Raw genomic sequence first — 19,929 nt, 5'->3', positions numbered from 1 at the left:
TGCTTAAACATAATTATATATTTTAATAGACTACTTGGAGTCATGTAATCATTTGCAAGCTCATATTTCTAAGCTTTTCTATAAGATCTAAATAGTCATAAAAATGTCTCCTTTTCTAATCTTTTTCTGTTGTCTAATGAGGTTTTAATGAAATATTCAATACTATTTCCTATTGTATTTTATTCATATGCTCATTTGTTCTCTTTCTTCTTTCTTCTAACCCATTATTATTGCACAGTGTTTATATCTCCTACCTGTACTAGGAATTTCCTCTCTTTGAAAAATTTTAAGCAATATTGCCTTACAAAGGAAGGAAAATCCTTTAATGGAAAGATGAGTTTGCAGAGAACTCAGCATTAGCAGTATAATGTAATACTATGGAAAAGAGGTTAGAAGATCATAGAGGCAGCAAAAGAAATCTAAGAGAGATCCCCAGTATTACAATACTGTTGTATGTTAATATACTGATTTACAATTCACAAAGTAATTGCACATTGAAATTAATTGTTCCTTACAATCAAAAGAAGTATAATACCAAAAATGACATTATTACAATTCTCATTTTACTGATGAAGGAATTCATATTAAGAAAAATCAATCTGCCCAAGTTCACACAACTTGTGTCTCACAGGTAGAACTAAAATCAGACCTTTTGTTGTCTCACATCCAATGATCTTTGACCTATATTTTCTGACCTTTGGAAATATTACTTTTATTTGGGCTTTAAAAATGAAAATTAAATCAGAAGTGGAAGATGACATTTAGATTCTAGCAACTTCAACCTTTTCCTATTTGAATGATCTGCTGGCTCTTGAAATACACCAAAAGTAAAGAAGTTGTTTGATATAATTTCTTAAAGAAATATAAATGGTGCAAATCAATCACTATCATGAAAAGGCAGAAAAAAACCAGAAAATCATGCTGGGAAGTCAACACTTGATCTTCAAAGGCAACAAAATAAGATAACCAGTTAAGTAAACAAGCTTATATACAAATCACTATAAGACATATGACAGATTTTTTTTTTTTGCCTTACAAAGTAGGGGAAACAACTTAAAAGGGAAAATGAGAGTACAGATAATCCAAATCATTCTGGAACTACGAAAAAATAAAACTGTAAAGATAATAACATAACTGACATAAATGAAGGAAATTAGATTGAAATTCTCCAAGGTCCTTCGCAGTTCTAAAATCCTATGACTTCATGAAACAGAAATGCTTGCATATTTGTAGTGATATATTCTCATCAGTAATATATAAACTGAGACTATGACATCAGCACTAGATGTATAATGTGATGAAATAGCATTTAAAAATTGAGAAGTGACTACAAATGATTGAAATTATATAGCAAATTCCATTCTGAAGGCTATAAAATTGTAAAAGAATTCAGTGACAGATTATCAAGATACTTCAAAAGACAGGAAGATTCTAAAACAACTGAATAGATCATGCCTTTAACATTTACCAAAGATCACTAAGAAGATATCAGCAATTACCATCTAATGTTTTTACTTTTAAAATTATATGTGATATTTATTAGACTATATTAAATATTCAAAGGAAATTCTTGATGAAAATATACAGGAACAGGAAAGATTTCAGATTTACTTCCTTTCACAGACAATACCTTAACAATCATATGATTGAGAGGTGCAGGGAATATAAGATAGTACTATATCTATTATTAGAGGATTTTTTAAAAAAGCATTTGACTTAGAATCATTGAGTTTTAGAGCTTGACAGGACCTTAGAGAACTATCTGAATCCCAAACATATTTCAGATGAGGAATTTGAGACTGAGGAATTAAATGACTAGCTTAATGTCATGGCTATAAAGTGGCACAGCAAGATGTAAATCTTGAAATTTCTTAGACTTGTGAATGTTAAAAATTTCCACATTGAGGAATCCTCCATTGGAACAAATTCCCTACTGGAAAACATTCCCCATTTTGATGTGAGAACTCGCCAGGATCAGAAATGGGAGGACCTCTACTCCACCCGTACTTAAGACTGCTTTAGGGGAGAAAACTCCTTGCTATGGGAGGACCTCTACTCCACCCGTACTTAAGACTGCTTTAGGGGAGAAAACTCCTTGCTAAACAATGAAAGTACTTGGACCCATGCTTATAATAAGGCAAGGAGTTCTTTGAGCCATGCCTGTTTTTTAGAATTGATACAATGGGATGCTAGGTGCCTAAAAGGGTCAGGCAGGTTTTCTCTTAATGAGATTAGTCGACTCAGATGTGTTTTCTCTGGTTCAGACATACTGAGGGGATTAGTCGACTTAGCAGGAATTCATATGGGCTGTCCTTTTAGAAAACATCTACGATGATTGGTAGATGGAAGAACTTAGGGGAGGTGACATAGGGAAAAAAAACCCTATATAAGAAAAGGAATCTCTTGAGCAAGGGATCCTTGGAGGCTTGGATGCTTGGAGATCCTGAGAGCCTTGGAGATAGGATCCTTGGAGACAATCCTTTTGGAGAAAGCTCTCATGAAGATCGCTTGGGAAGAATCTCTTGAGAGAGGCTCTGGAGAAGGGAAGCTCTTGGAGGACAATCTCTAAGGAGGTCTCGCTGGAGCTCCTCTGAGGGGACTCTGTCCCTCTGGAGGCTCTGGAGAGAGGCCCTTTGAAACAGTCTCTGGCTGAATCTCTCTTTGAGGAGGACTCTGGCTGGAACTCTCTCTGGGGAAATCAGCTGAGATGGAGCTGGCCTGGTGTCCCTAGAATCCTTGCTTAGATAGACCTTGTGGTGAGTGATAAAAGACTAACTGACTGATCTCTCTCTTAAGACTCAGGTCTAGGCCATGTTGGCTTAAGGCCCTTCATACTTATTTCCTTTTTCTCTCTCTCTCTTTCTTTGATTACTCATTGTATTATTAATTAAATTCTCTATAAAAACCCAGTTGACTTGGGCATATTGAATAATTGGGAATATTTCCCTGGCGACCACCTTATATTTGATTTAAAAACCAAGACACTGTAGTGAAACATATTTTCTGCGGTCACAATTTACTCACCCTCTCTTATATCTAGCATAATTTGTATCTTCCACCATTTTAACTCATTACAGTTTACAACATCAACCATTTTAATTATAACAGTTTAGGGCATCCACTCTTTTAAATCTCACAAAGACTGAAATATTGGTCTTTGGATTCCCAGAAAAGTGTATTTACCAAAACCCATACTCTGGGGTCAAATTCAAATCTCTCATATGTATTATTTCGTAGTGTAAGAAAAATGAAGATTTGTAAAACTATATGTTTGCTTGATTAAATTTATATTTATTATTTTTTTGCTGAACAAAAGAATAAGCTATAGCTTAGATGAATAGTGTCTGGATAAAATCCAAGATAGTAAGGTAGACAAATTCAAGATAAAAGGTCAGTGGTATTCAGGTATTTTAGGTTTAGGAGATTCAACAGAATAAAATACAATATTAAGGCACTCCTCAAAAAAGATGTCTTCCACATGTATGTTAAGATAAAATAAGATTCCATAATAGATGCAAGCATAGAAATACTATGTTCAATGATGCACTGAGTATCAATATTACATAAGGCATTAAAGATGGAGATATATGCTCACCTAAGGTGTTAACCAGTGTCATGGAAGCTGTCCACAGAATTCAAAGAGAAGAGGGATGCCCTATTAATGGCGAAGTTCTCCAAACACTATTTGTAGATGACACTGTGATAACTGCATTGAGCTCAGAACACCACACAAAGCTTCCTCAATGAAATCCATGGTCATGTGAAAGAGATTGGTCTGACTAGTTCACACTGGAAAAACAAAGTAGATGAAAAATGCATATTTCCTGGATTATAATATGCACTTGGAAGGGTAGCCCACTAGGTTAGTCTATTAGTATATATAATATATTGGATAGGCACTGATCATAGACAATTAGGTAGACCTAGACTTAACTAGGAAAAGATCAGGGTGTATTTAATTTGGGAAATTGTGTAACACTTTGAATGCTCCTGGATGTTTGCTAATATGAAAGCTCATTTTTAATGCCATTCTTTTCCTTTAGATGCTATATGATTGTAAGTCATGGAAGACCACAATCTGAAAAGAAGCAAAATTTTAGTTAAGCCAAAGGACAATGGAAATACGAATGGGAGGTGGGACTATACTGCAACATATTGCCAACAATGAATTATGAGAGAAATGGTGGGAAAAGATGTGATGAACAGCATGTATGATTTAAAAAGGAAGTAGATTAGTTATGTACCAAGAAAGAAAGGTATCAGCTAGCACAAGTACTTCACTGCTATCCTCTAGATAGTAAAAGAACCAGAGGAAATTCTTATATGTAGAAACTTGATGTAGTATTTACAGAAAGACATGGAAGATAACTGCCCAGGATGAGGTGGCATGAAGAGGCTGTGATTTGCACAAATGGGTGAAGTACCCAAATAGATGAGAACACAATCCATCTAAGTTTTAAGTTGTGTTGGCACAATGAAAGAACACTCTAGAGCACAACATTTGCTGAACATAATTTATTTTTTTAAACTGAAAATACATTAATAATAATTTTTTTAAATTAAGGTATTTAGAATGTTGATAATCTTCAGATTTGCATTAACCTGAAAAAGAAAAAAAGGATTCATTAGGATACACATTGCCTTGTATGACAAAGAGAAATATTCTTAAAACACAAAATTTAATTCCTACCCATTCATATCTAACTAAAGACAATTTAAGAGTAAAGAATATCAGTTACCTTGCATAAAAATATTCCTGTCTCATGTATACAGATTCAGTGGTTAGTTCTTGTTATTTAAGGAAGATCTGCATAATTCCAGTTTAAACATATCTCCAATAGCCTGTGTTGCTGTGGCAACACATACCTTTATAAAAGACAAAATATTTGGGAATTATTTCATTTTAATTTCATAGCATGTGAAAAAATGTGAAAAATAGTGAAAAAATTCACTACTCTATTAGATGCAACTAATACATACCTTTTTGTTCAAATAATTAAGAATTCCAAATGGATCGCTATGGATTCCATTTTTAAATCTGAAAATTTAGAAAAAATTGAGGGCAGGGGGTTGTGGAGAAACAAAGTATAAAAAAGACCATATGAAAAAGAAAAATTAGGTATTGTGTTTAAAGTATGAAGCATATGCACAGCAGTGTGATTCAGTAGAAAAAGTACCACCCTGCACTAGGTTTAGGAGGTTGGGATTCTACTCCTGGTTCTGCCCTTTTACAATTGATTTTAAGTTTGTCAACTTAACCTCTTTCCTTTTTTGTGTTAAATGAAAGGATTGGTTTAGATGCCTAAAGTTACATCCATATTTAATATTCTAAGGTCATATTAATTAAAATAGATGTAGAGCACCTCACAATGTTAAATAATATATTAAAACAAACATGCTAAAATGTTTTGTTTCATGAAAAATATGTAACTAATCGCTGAATACATGAGATCAAAATTGTTAATGATCAATCTTCTTTATTTAAAAAAAAGATCACAAAATTCTCTAAGTAGTCATCCAAATAGAAAACTAATCACAAACCAATCAATTTTTCCAACCTGTCAAGATTTTTCTGTAAGATTTAGCATGACAAAATTATAGAATTTTAAACTGAAAAATCACCTACTATAAATTCCTACTCAGAATAGGAATCCCATTCAAAACATCTCACACATATGGTCAGTCATTTAGTCTCTGCCTACTGGAGAGTAGGGGAGACAATGAAAGAGAGTAAGGGAGAAGAATTGTAGAAAGGAAGCAGAGAAAGTTGAGACAGAAATCTATGGCGGGGGGGAGTAAGCTGACATAAGAAGAGAAGGAAAGAAAGAAGGCAGAAAGACAAGAAAGGCAAAGGTGGCAGAAGTCAGGTAAGGTGGGATGAGAGAGGAAAAAAGGGTAAGGATTTAGTAAACACTTAGTCTGAGCCAGACACAGTAATAAACATCTTCACACAACAATCCTTGTAGTTAGGTGCTATTATTCCTATTTTACATTTGATGAAGCTAAGAAAAATATAGGTTAAGTGGCTTGCCCACAATCACAGAGTTTTTAAGAATCCCAGGCCAGATATGAATTCAGGTCTTCCATACTTCAGGCTCAGCACTCTCCAGTGTACCTCTGTGGAAGTTTAGAGAGGTTACTGTATTTGGAGGCAACCTATTTTATTGTAGAGTAGTTCTAGTTATTAGGAAAACTCTTATTGATGAGCTAAATCCTATAACTTCTGCTTATTAATACTAACCATTTGGAAATATTAAGGTATTCATAATGTTTTATGTGATGCCTTCTAGTTTCAGAGTGCTTTTGTCCTTAATAGAAAACTAAAAAGGCTCAGAACAGTCAAGAGACTCACTTAGGATGAAATGAGGAGTAAATAGCATATTAGAAACTAAAACGCATGTCTTCTACTCCTAGATTAGTCTTCTCTACCATAGGGTTCCTTAATAATGCCTTTTGTTTTAAAACAAAACAAGTCTGTTCTATGTTCTACATAACAGCCATTCAAAAATTTGAAGACAACTCTCCTATTTTCTTTCAGTCTTCCTTTCACCAATATTAAATATATTCATTTCTTTTAATTCTTCCTCAAATCACAATTTCTAGGCCCTTAGCTAGTCTGGTGGCCTTCTTTCTCAATGAGCTGTATGGTATAACAACTATCTCTCTTACACTGTTATATCCAAAAAGGGGGGGGAAAATATTCCAGATATTTACTAAACAGCAAGGTTTTAAGAGTGCTATTTTCTTGTGAACTAGATATTATCATTCTATCAATAGAGATTAAGGTTGTTTAGTAACTGTATCAAAATATTTATATCAAGTTTGCAACTAACCAGAATTCTTGCACAATCATGAGTAGTTGCTATTAAGCTAGGTTTCTTCCTGGTTTGTGACATACTTTAGTGAAACTAAATGTAAAAATTCCATTCCTTGTTAATTTATCTTGTTGGTTTTGACACCATGATATAATTTCAAATCTCACTTTTGTCATCTCCTATCTCTTCCATTTTATGCTATTCACGTATTTAATTAACATTCATTCAAAGCTTTCCAGTCAGAGAAAGTTGAATTAGATGGCTATTGAAATTCCTTTTAGTTCTTGTTCTAGGATCCTATGACCAATAAAAATATTCCTTAAAACTGTTTTTTCCTCCAGATGTCTGTAAGAATAGAGTTTTGGACAAATGAAAATACAAAGTGAATGCCCAAGCAAATATCCTCTTGTCCATTTCAGTGGGATTTTTGCATTGCTACTATTTTGCTACTATCTACCAAAGAGAAATGGTGACATTCTTAGAAGTTATGGTGTGAAATGACATTTGAAAAAGCCCTTTGCTAATCATGGTGGTGCAAATGCCACCAAAGCAATAAAAATGACAGAATGGTATATAGGACAAGGATAATAATAAGATGAGTCTACATTCAATGAAAGAGGAGGAAAAGTCTTATCAAATCAAGGATTTGGAACTCCAGGGTAAAGTACAGGGCGTGGTATAAGGGAAGTCTATGTTAAAAGATGGTATCAAGATAAGCCTTGTCATGTTTTGCCCTGGTTCCCTAATAAAGGCATTAACATCACTATTGAAAAAAGTACTGTCCTGCCAGAAGTACTTTTGTGGAAATTGAAAACATTGGTCCATTTGATATTTCTGATGATTTGTGGGGCTATATTTTATCCTCAGGTATTGTAAAGTAAATATCATTCTTCGGCAAAACAAAAAAAAATTCTTTAGTTATATTCCATGGCAAACTGCTTACTGAATAATTTGTGAACTTCATATTTGATCCTTTAATTAACAGCATTAAAACTGACAAGAGCTCATTTTCTGGGGGAAAAAGTTTGAAACCATTTTTATAAATAGCATCCATTTTGAAATAATATATATATTTACATACATATATGTTATCTTTCATCCCAAATGAAACTGCCAAAATAATCTAATTCCCAAAAGTGTATTTCCTAACCTACATATGAAAGTCTTCGAGGAGTTTCAGCAAATACTTATTATTCAGGAAGTAACCATACAATGCTAAATAATAAAAACTAGTGAAAAAAAAACCCACACTATAGATTTTCTGTATGCAATTTTAATGGCTTAAAAATTATTATTGATTGGTTATAAACCACCAATGCCAGAGAGACTAAAATACTTTTTGAGATATCATTAAAGAAAAGTTCCTTTCCCAGAAGAAACCACATACCTTTTCCCTTTATTTCCCAACAAAACTTATCCACAAGACCATAACAGGGTTCAATTTATAACTGTATGCAACATGAATAAAAAAATTTAAAGCCTTACACTTGATAAAAACATGAGCTTTTTTAAATTCAGAAATTAATCAAGAAATTCTTTGGGAAAAAAATCAAAATAGCAAACAATACAAATTTTGTAAACAGATAAGGCATATTCTTTCTCCAGAACTGTGATTTTCAAAATAACCAAGTATGAAAATAAAAGTGTATCAAATATCTATATGCCCCTAAATCAGATCTTAATGTGCTTTTACCATGATATTACAAATTTGGTATAATATCCTCTTATTTTACCATTTAATATTTTGGGGGGATAATTTTGTTTAAAAAATACAAAAGAAAATATAGTTGGATAAAATATTAAAATAAAATTATCTGTTTTCATTATGAAATATACAAAGTTTCCTCTGATCCAAAAGTATCCACAGTAAAAATTCTGAAAAATCTGCTCTTTAAAAAAATTAAGGACATTAGCAACCTTTAAAAAATGTAGGAGAAATAATTGAAAGAAAAAAAAGACATAAGAACAGCTAAAAAAAAACTGTTGAAAACATACTGCTTGCTGAATAAACTGAACCCTGTTATATTCTGAAATATTATCCAAATTAGACAAAGTCACACTAAATTAAAGAAAGCTGCATTCCACATGTAATTGATTTTTTGATAATTGTAAGCCCAATGAGTTTAGAAGAAGTAGCTGGAAAGATTATAATTTATCACAAGGAATAATAAATTAATATGCAAAGAATGCCACAAAATTACATTTGATAATTTTTTTAAAGTAGGGTTAGCATTGTGTATAGCAAGGCACTGGATTAAGAACAAAAAGAATTTTCTATTTCCTACCGATATCATTGGCTACCATCTTGGAAAATTTTCTGCTTTTGGTCTTCACTGGAAATAACATTTTGAAATATAATGTCAAAATCTATTCAAAGAAAATTAAATGAAGTATAAATAAAATAAATAAAATGCTTTAAATATCAAACATACTATACCCTTTTCTATAAAATTAGTCACTTTTTGTTCATCATCAGAATTGTTTGGCGACGTAGAACCTACATAAATGAAGACAGTGAAATGAACATGCAGAATGGTCATAATTTACAAATACTGAAGTTTTGCCAAAGGCAGAATTATAATAAAGGGGGAAAAACAACCAAAATAATCCACACAATGTAATTATATTATTTACCTAAAGTAGGAGAACCATAATAGTTCCTGGAATCATAAGTATAGTAATAACAATCAGAACTAAGTCTTAAGCCAAAATTCAATCCAAGTTTTAAATGTACACTGTGCTAGTCACTGAGGATGGAAAAATAAAATTATAGTCCCTGACACATGAAAGAGCTTATAATCTACTGAGAAGGGAGAAAATATATATATATATATATATATGTATATATATATATATATACACATATATATATACATATACATATGTGTATATGTATATGTATATATAATTAAATAAAAAAACATACATAAAGATAGCTACAAAGTAATTGCAGCACAGGGGAGGAGACAAAAACAAGTAGAGGGCTTAAGGACATGAAACCTGAACTGAAGTTAAAGATTCCAAGAAGTAGAAGTGGAAAAGAGTATTCCAGGCATAGAAAAAAAGCAGGAGATGCAATACCTCGTGCCTTAAGAATATAAATTTAACAAATTCATGGATGATGAATATGGAGAGAAGGTGGCTACTTCAGCAGTCTAAATTGGTCAATCAATCAACAAACATTTAGAGATGAGGTCTTGTACTAGTGTGGAAGGTATGATCAGAGAGAAAAAGCAGATTCAAGAAATGAGCATTTCAAGACTCAAGTGGAAGAATCAACAAGACTTGGTAACTGGAAAGTGAAGAGTTCGAATGTCTCAGAGGTTGTGAGACCGGGCTGATAACTAAGGATGGTGCCATAGGTAAAGAAATCTCTATTTAGAGTTTTGCATTAAAATATAATTGATACTCTGGTCTCCTCTTAGTAAGATATTTTAAAAGATGAGATGAAATGTAGGAAACTAATTGAAACAAAAATAATTGCAATTTATAACTTCAAGTTGATCAAGGATTAAAAGATTTCCTGACACAGTAAATGTTTAATTTTATTTTAATAAACAATGATAAACATAAAGTCTATTATTGCTAATAACTGTTAGATAAAATTGTTTAAGCATTTTTGCTTTTCTATTCTTCCAACTGTCTTTGCTATTTTTAATTTTCTTCCCCCTTCACTGATGCTTCTGTTCTGGATCTTTTTTAAAAAACCTGTTACTATGAGCATCACCCTAAGCCAGATTCCAGTTGTCAGAACTCAAAGGCATCTCTCCTGCACAATTCATGTAAACAAGAAAATGTTTCACTTTTCCCCATTTTTTCACTGAAGTAAAAGTATGTGCAACTGAATTAGTAGAATCAAGTTTATTCTTTCAAAGAGAATTATGGTTATTTATGATTGTACCTTAGGTAAAAATATTGACTGAACAAGCAACCTGACTTTTATGCTATTTTTTCTCTTTACGTATTATTTTATCCACTGTTGATTGTTAAATATAATTATCTGGGGGGGGAAGATCAGCCCACTCCCTTTAAAATAGCACTTTATTGGGGACCCTGATGAATTTTTATAGAAACACATATTAAGAAAATGATATTAAGTTAAGAGGAGACGTCTAGGTTCACTGCATTTTTCAAAACTGGAAGTAGGTATACTTCTTCCATATAAGTTAAAAAAAAAACTTTAGTGGTTATGAGATAAAACAAACTTAAAATCTTACTTTTTGAAAAGTAAGGACAAAATCAACATCCTCGAAGACTTTAATTTTGTATTAGTTAGCTTTTAAAATGTGTCAATGTCAAATACAAATTTTAGCAACAAGCTCCTTTAAGGAGAGAGAACAATTAGTGGCATATTTAAGTACATAAACACATAAACATTACATATGTGTGTATATCTACATGAAACCAAACTTAGATTTTTTTCACATGGAAATAACAATATGAAGTTATAGTTCTATAAAAGCAGGAGGTTGTAATATATGATTGTAAAGTGTCCCCTCCAGTTCCAAATCTACAATCTTCTGACTATGTCCTAACTTGTTCTGAGTGCCTAAAATGAGTAAAATAGCATTTAATCACCTCACACAATTGTAAGGAAAGTATTACTTTACTACTATAAGGGATTATAATTTCTTTTCTTACTGCAAATGAAAATGAGAACAATAAAATCATAAAAATGCCTCAGGAAGATAAGCAAAGAATGAACATTATTAAATTATAAATGGATGAAAGGTGAACAGAAGACTATATGCACAGACTATAATAATATAGTAAAAAGAGAATAGATTAATTCAGCCTCATTTAAATCTCTATTTTTATCTCATGCTAATACCTCTCTCTCTAATTTTACTCACTGTATCAGCCTAAACTGAGAACTTTAATTTCACATTGGGTTAACAATGCATAAAAATGTGCTTGACATAAAAATTGCTCATCAGTTAACATCATTTTTTAAAAATAATTTCTCTGAGTGCTTGTCCTTTTAAGGAAAACCAAGTGATATATAAAGTAATTAGTTTTTAATATATAATGACTTATTTTTTCACATTTCTTATTGAAAGTCAAAAGAAGGCAGCATAGTATATGGAAAGTTATCTTCAAAGCCAAAAACATCTGGGTTCAAGTACTATCTCTGCCAAATACTGGCTTCTGTAGCCAACTCTTCAAGACTAAAGACTGTAGAGAAGATACTCCTCTGCATTTGTGGAGGAAGTTTTCTCACCCAGGAGTTCTCTAAACCAATGAAATAACAATCTCATCCTTTTCCACCTATTTTATATTTGGGATTGAGTCATTGAGGAGACAAATACAGAACTATAGGAATCATTATTAAAATAAAAAGCTGGATATGAACCAAATGTTTGTTTAAAAGCACTGAAATATGGATATATTTTATACACTTTGGGGGGATGGATACTGGAATATATATATTTTGTTGGGTTTTTTTTCAATTTTTGAGATAATTTAATATCAATTTTTTGAATAAAGGAAATTCATTCAAATTCTATGCTTTTGGCAGCTTGTATGGCTTATGTCTAAAGCTATTTTAATGCCTATACTTATGGTAATCAGAGTATATCTAATGTAGTCATTTGATGTTAATTTTAATAAAAATCACCATAAACAAATTATTTCCAGTTCTTTTAGTTAGGCTATCCACACTCTGGGTAATATATGTAAGTTCTTGATGAAACAATGTTTATTTATGATAAATTCTGCCATTGGGTTCCATGTGTGGATATGTAGGGAGTGGGAGGGAATCTAGATGTGTGATTTTATCAGTGTGAGGAACTCCCAGTGAGGAAATTCCTTCTACTATAGATTGGCAACAAATTTGTAACTTACAGTCTTTTAGTGGTTAGTCTAGAGAGGTTAGTTGATATGCTTAGGGTTATAATATCCATGTCAAAGGCAGGGAATTGCACTTTATTGCAGATAAGTCCAGATTTAATTTTTTAATATATTATTCATATTATTCTTGAAGCCTAAAAGATTCTATCACTAAATTCTTGACTATAAAATACATTAAGGAGGAATCTTCAATTATTAGAAAACTGAAGAATACTCATAGCTAAGACCCTTAAATAAAATCCAGTAGTTAGCTGTTATATATATTTATATATGTATGTATGTATGTATATGTGTATGCATTTCCCCTTTCTCCCTATCCTGAATCACTAATTCTTTAACTTCACTTCTTCATGACCTAAATCAGGGTACAGAGGATGGAAGGTTCTAGATATCAGGCACAATATTCTTGAAAAATCTCAGCAGAAAATGAAGGCACATAGAATCATGGATCAGACACAGGTGAGAAATAACTCAATAACAGCTAATTAATATTTTTGCCTTTTTATCCTATAAACTTATAATTTATAAAAAGCTTTTTATTTCGTCTATAACAAAAAGGCAAAATAAGAACTAATCATTTTTCATTGAAAAGGAAAAAAAAACTTTCATTCACAAATTATAGTAAACTATTAAATATCCACAATTTTTATTCTCCTTTTCATACCACCCAAATACAACAGGAATGCCCATGTTATTTAAAATACTAGAATTCATTAAAATGTTAGGTCAAAGAACAAAAGAATATTTCAAAGGAAATACTAACATTCAAAATTTGAGCATGTTATTTATTATATGACCAGTTAACTGGTGTGGATTTCCTAGTAAAGGAAATGCTTTCAATTTAATCAGAAAAAAATGTCTTCACACAGGAGTTCCAAACCATCTTTGTCATGGGCCGCTTCTCAGAATCAAATTTTGAAATGCATAAAATAAGCAACACAGGATTATAAAAGAAACCAGCTATATTATAAAAGGTTACATATGTGTGTATATGTATATTTGTAAACAATATATATGTATGCATATGCACATATACACATTTCACAAATTAAGAACTCTTGTCTTAAGAAAAAGACAAATCAAATGGCATATATACACAGCTGTACCCACACCCATACAAAATGTAGACTTGTTACCTTAAATTGGTGTATAATTAACAAGCCATAATAATTACTGGCTTCTATATAACTATAATTATCAAAAGTAAGAAAAACCAGAATTACCAGAAGTTGGTGACTTGCAACGATCCTCTGGTACTATAGTCCCTTCATTGATATCACAAAGACCAGCTGAAAAATATGAACATAAAATAAATATTTTATATATGTGTATATATATATATATATATGTATATATATATATGAATTGTACTGTTTTCTAAAATAATTCAGTTTTTAGCTTTTCCATTTTTAGCTAATGGGCAAATTAGTAGAGTGTGTCTATGCTGATGCTACTATTTTTTACTTAATGGTCTATTCATCAAACTTCTGAATATGTTAAAAATAAAAGGACATCACATTTAGAGTAAAAGTACAATTTATTATTTTATCAGGCTTAAGAAATAGTTGTAAAAGCAGTATGACCTAAGTAATATAAAACTGGCCTCTGAGTTAAAGCAAACTGGGTTCATGTCCCACTATTGACTAATTAGTTGTGTGACCCCCACTTACAAGTGATATGATATTTGAGCATCACTGGTAGCTCTCAAAGGCTATGTATAAATTGTAGATCAGTTGATAATTTCAACTGGTAGCTTGATAACTTTCTCACTAAGAAACTTTCTATATAGATGAAATCACAGGAATGGACAGTGATATTAACAATAGTTATTTTTTTAAGTTGACTATGATCCATGAACAACCACATAAGAAAGCATTTATTAGTTGGGGTGTGGGGTTCTAAGGCAGAAGAGTGGTAAGAACTAGGCAATGGAGTAGTGACTTGCCAAGTTACCAAAAACTTTCTACAGTAAAATTCAAAATTAACTTACAATGCTAAGAACACTAAGAATCTTTTTAAGAAATCTAACTATGCACAAGTATACAGATATGTACAAATCTATATAGTATTTACATGCTTTGTACATACTATTTATAGATTCTTTACAAACTATGTACAAACTACATACATATCCTTTTTAAGAATCACCTGTTAGGAAGATCTAAAATCCCCCCTGAAGTAGGTACAGAAAACCTTAAAGATTTTCTTTTACTATAGATTTACAATGTCCTTTGCTCTTATCTCATAGGAATATATGAAATGCTCCTTTGAGATAAGAACTTATTCTATAATGTTCATACCTATTGAAATGCTTCTACTGTAAGTTGATTAACTCCCATTTGTTTATATTATTATGAATTTTAATTACTGAGTTATATGCTGTTACAAATTATGTTCATGCCTCATCCTTTTTGAAATTATCTGTTGCATCTGAACCAAAATAGTTTTTTTAAAAAAAAGCATTATCTATCTAAAACAAAGAGCAAGTATTATCTGTAATGTGGGTTAACCAGAAGCCTTTCCAATAAGATCAAAAGTTAAGGATGTGCATTATCATCATTATTATGCAGGATTGTAATAGAATTGCTAGTTATAGCAATAAGACAAGGAAAATAAAGTGAGGGAATAAGAATAGGCAATGAGTAGAAATAAGTACATTAATATACTGTTGGTGGAGTAGTGAATTGATCCAACCAATCTGGTAAACAGTTTGGAATCATTCTTTATAGATTTTATGATGGTAAATAGAAATCCTTAGATAATCAACTAAAAAACTAATTGAAACAATTACAATTTTAACAAAGTTGTGGGATATAAAGTAAATCCACATAAATTTTCAACATTTTTATATGTTACTGAGAAAATCCAGCATGAAGAGATAGAAAAAGAAATTTCATTTAAAATAACCATCCATAGAAAAAAAAATACTGCAGTGCCTACCTACCAAGGCACATCCAAAATTACATGAACACAATTACAAAACATTTTCCCCACAAGGATATCAAATGTAATATATTAAATTTTACAAGGCAGTAATCATCAAAACAATTTTGTATTGCATAAGACATACCAGTGTTAGATCAGTAGATTAAATTAAGTTCACAATATACAGAAATAAATGACCACCACAATCTAGTGTTTGATAAACCCAAAGAGTCAAGATTTCAGGGCAAAAATTCATTATCTGACAAAAATTTCTGGCAAAATTACAAAGAAATTTGGAAGAAGCTTGGCATAAAACAACATCTCATACCACAAGCCAAGATAAGTCAAAATGGGTACATCATAGATATAAAAATAGGTATATGATTTAGATATAAAAAGTGACATAATAAGAAAGTTAGTCGAAATGAGTACATGTTTTAGATGTCAAAACATGCACATGATTTAGATATAAAAGGTGATATTGTAAGCAATTTAGGAATCATATAAATATTTACCTGTAAGATCTATTGATAAAAAAAAATTAATGCCAAATACTTGGAAGATCACAGGAGGTAAAATGGCTAATTTTGATCAAATGAAATAAAAAGGCACAAGCAAAACCAATGTAGTCAAAATTATAAGGTAAGCAGGAAACTGAGAGATAATTTTTATAGCAATTTTCTCTCTTTAAAGCAATTTTCTCACTTCTCAAATAAACAGAGAAATGGACCCAATGTATAAAAATAAGAGCCATTAACCAACTGATGAATAGTCAAAGGACATGAACAGGCAGTGTTCAGAAAAAGACACAAAAATTACCAATGTTGTGTACAATCATGTCTTATTCCTCATGATTCCAATTGGGATTTTCTTGTCAAAGACACTGAAGTTGTTTTCCATTTCCTTCTCCAGCTCATTTTACTTATGAGGAAACTGAGGTAAAGAGGCTTTACTGACTTGCCCAGGGTCATATAACTAGTAAATGTCTGAGGCTGGATTTCAACTCAGAAAAATAAGTTTTTCTGATTCCAAACTCAGCACTATCCACTGTACCATAAAACAATAGTCACATGAAAAAGTTACCAATAGTCACTTGAAAAATTGCTTCAAAGTACTATTGATTAGAGAAATGCAAATTAAAACAAGTGTGAGTTTATCACCTCACACTTATCAGATTTGATAACATGAAAGAAAAGGAAAACAACAAATGCTGGAAAGGATGTGGAAAATAGTGCCTACATCAATGAACTGTTGGTGGAATTGTGAAATGGTCTAATCATTCTGGAGAACAATTTGAAACTATTCCTGAGGGGTTATAAAATTGTGACACCCTTTGACCCATCAATGACTGTATCCCAAAGAGATTAAAAGGGGAAAGGACCTATTTGTACAAAAATATTCACAGCAGTGAGATTTACTAACAATCTTCAGTGATGTACTATCTCTCAGACAAATATAAATCCTCTTGAGTGTTTAAATGCTTCCACAATATGCCTCCCACCTATTTTACAAAGTAGTCAAACTACTATTCCCTAAATTGAAAATTACATATCCTGCCTCCAAACATTTACAGAGACTACCTGTGGGTCTAGAAAGCTCTATTTCCTTATCTCCATATCTCATCTTCCTTTATGACTTAACCTGGGTGCTAATTCTGTGAAGCCATATTTGATTCTCCTAGCTGTGTTTTGTCTCTCATCAAATTATTCTTTATTTCCTGAGGTAGACATCCTATTCCCCATAAAAATGTAACTCCTTGAGGATAAGAACTGTTTCTTTTTGTCTTTGTATTTCCAGCTCTTGCTCAGAATAGGCACTTATTAAATTGTCTATTGAATTGAAATGATTATCTGTTTTACTTGAAAATAGGGAGCAAAAAGTGGCAAAAGGATAATTTAAAAAAACATTTAAATTTTATTAGAAAAATTCATAATTAAGGTCATACGCATTGGATGAAGGGTTCTCAACATACAGCCTATGAACATAATAAAATATTCTTACAACTGCATTCCAATATAATTAGTTTCCTTTATAATCCTATGTTACTATATTTTCTACATTTAAGAATCAGATTCTGAGAAGAGGCCCATTGACTTAATTAGAGTCACAAGACAGCCTATAACACACACAAAATGAAGAACCCTTGATTTATATGAAGAATGAAGATTGTGAAAAGTTATATAAAGAGGATTTTAGACCAAAAAGCTTTTGAATGTAAACAAATGATTTAAAAATTAAAAATGGACCTTACAAATAAGAAGATATTTGGAAATTTTTATAGATTTGTTTTTTTTACTTAATAGAATAACGTGTTAATTTAACAGAAATAACAGTTTAGATAGATTTTTTAAAAGTCTCAAATTTTCTTTGAACTACACTATTTTTGCACTTGCCTCCTGATGGTTGTCGAGATTTGCGTGGCGATCGGGGTTCTCTTCGATAAGGATCATTAGAACCATATAATTCAATGGTACCGAGGTTGAGAAGCACAGCTTTCTGGAGATAGTCAACCATTGCAATACCATTACAATTGCCGAAAACTACTCTGGGAATAAAGAAATGAAAAATATTATGCTTTATAAAGATATCATGCTTTTAGCAGACTTTTCAATATTATGCCAAAAGAAAGTAATATATTCATGGAGTTGTGATTTGATATATACCATATTAATCATAAGTAATATTCTAGAAAGAAAGAATGGCATAGTTTAAAGAGTGCCAAGATTTGGAGTCAGGAGGACATGATTTCAAATCCTGTTTCAGTTGCTTACTAGATGTGAGACAGTCCCCTAGCCTTTCTGATTCTAAGACAGCTCTCTATGACTATTAGTTAAAGAGAAGCTGTGATAGAGAACATTAAAAGGAGTTTCCATACCAAATATATCAAAGAATCATTGATATATTCATGTGTAAAATATACTCTTTTCATATTTGTATGTTTACAAGTTCACTGGGAGTTATAAAGTCATTATAGGTGGGTCCCAATTAGTGTGAATAATGAAGCCTCTTATGAGGTTACATTGTTTGAATTAGCACTGCATATTTCCATTAGGTTGTAACTGATGAAAATATTTTACATAATTATAAGTTTGAATACATGTATCTTTTTAATGTTGTTACACTAATAGCAACAAGATCTTTTCTAATAACTTTTAATTAGTCCAAAGAGTCAAGGAATAAACTTTGGGGGAATATACTTGGTTAGATAAAATAAAATTACAATTTTATCCCAAATGTTACATTGCTTTATTAGTCAACTACTTTTGCATGAGTGTGCAGTGTTATCAGAGAAGATTATTTATAATGAAATATAAAATAACTATCTTATTTGTTCTAAAACTAAGGCTAGTCACACATGCATGAAAATATGTAGGTATTATAACAGTATTAATTTACAATTTAGAAAAAAAGAAGAAAGCCACATAATGACCCCAATTTAAACTTACATGCCATAGGAAGAATTTACAGCAAGGCTAGTTATTTGTTGTGGTGGTTCTCCACCTACCCACACAAGTTGAATAACTAGCTCTGCCTGATACCCTGGAGACTGCTTGAAAGGAGAGCTTTTAACCCTAAAATAAATAAAAATGTGTTACTTTATTTCCATTCTCCTTTTAATTTATTATTATACTTAGCTACAAATGAAAACATAATACTGATTGATTTATTCAACACATTTTTGTTAAGAATATATTCTTTGAAAGCATTGTGCAAATAAGCAAAAATTATAATATGTAATACTGCCCTGTAGAAATTTTTATATAAAGAATATAAAACAAATATCTTAATTTTAAGACTGTATAAATGCTGATGAGTAACAAAGATCATAAAAGTTATAGGCATTCAGAGGGAAGGGAGGCCATTCAGTCCAAGCTGACTAGCTTTGAAATTAATAAATTCTGTAACAAGACCAAGAAACTCCAAGATTACTTCTATTATGCCTAATACTTGGAACAGAAATTCCCCGAGAAGTGGTCATCCACATCCACTTTTTGTTTGAAGCATTCAGTGATGGATGCCTTGACAACTTCTTGAAGTGGGGCCATTCTAATTTCTAACAATAAATAATTATGACAATTTTCTTATACCAAACTGGACTCTTGTTCTTAGTAACTCTCCCACTGTTACTAGTTCTGCTATCAGAGACCAAAAAGTAGAAATATCTTCCACAAAAGAAAATTCTACTTCCAGTTTTCATGAAATAAAGAATAGCACAACTTGCTTAGAAGGAAAGGGACTTTAGAAAGTGATGTTGAAGGCTTGGGAATTTTGGGGAGAGGAGGTGAAGCCTGGAGGAAAGGCATTTGGAAGAACATGAACTGGACAACTTGAGCTAGAA

General features: G+C 31.5%; 1 protein-coding gene across 4 annotated transcripts in view; it reads right to left on the bottom strand.

Annotated features, from left to right (window-relative positions):
• The window catches only part of STXBP5 (syntaxin binding protein 5), a 213,840-nt gene that overhangs the window by 53,090 nt on the left and 140,821 nt on the right, over window positions 1-19,929 (bottom strand). For 2 of the 4 annotated variants that reach the window (XM_056818911.1, XM_003340397.4), the window contains exons 17-21: window positions 19,037-19,162; window positions 17,984-18,135; window positions 13,889-13,954; window positions 9,253-9,312; window positions 9,101-9,148 (exon numbers count right to left, since the gene is read on the bottom strand). In XM_056818911.1, the coding sequence (XP_056674889.1) occupies window positions 9,101-9,148; window positions 9,253-9,312; window positions 13,889-13,954; window positions 17,984-18,135; window positions 19,037-19,162 (452 nt within the window). The remainder of the gene's footprint in view (window positions 1-9,100; window positions 9,149-9,252; window positions 9,313-13,888; window positions 13,955-17,983; window positions 18,136-19,036; window positions 19,163-19,929) is intronic. The other 2 variants (XM_056818912.1, XM_001381063.4) reach the window with 1 other exon arrangement.

The sequence above is a fragment of the Monodelphis domestica genome, chromosome 2 (genome assembly GCF_027887165.1).
Source record: "Monodelphis domestica isolate mMonDom1 chromosome 2, mMonDom1.pri, whole genome shotgun sequence".
Taxonomy (NCBI): Eukaryota; Metazoa; Chordata; class Mammalia; order Didelphimorphia; family Didelphidae; genus Monodelphis; species Monodelphis domestica.
Note: the sequence above shows the minus strand (reverse complement) of the source record. Positions and strands in the feature narration are given on the sequence as shown.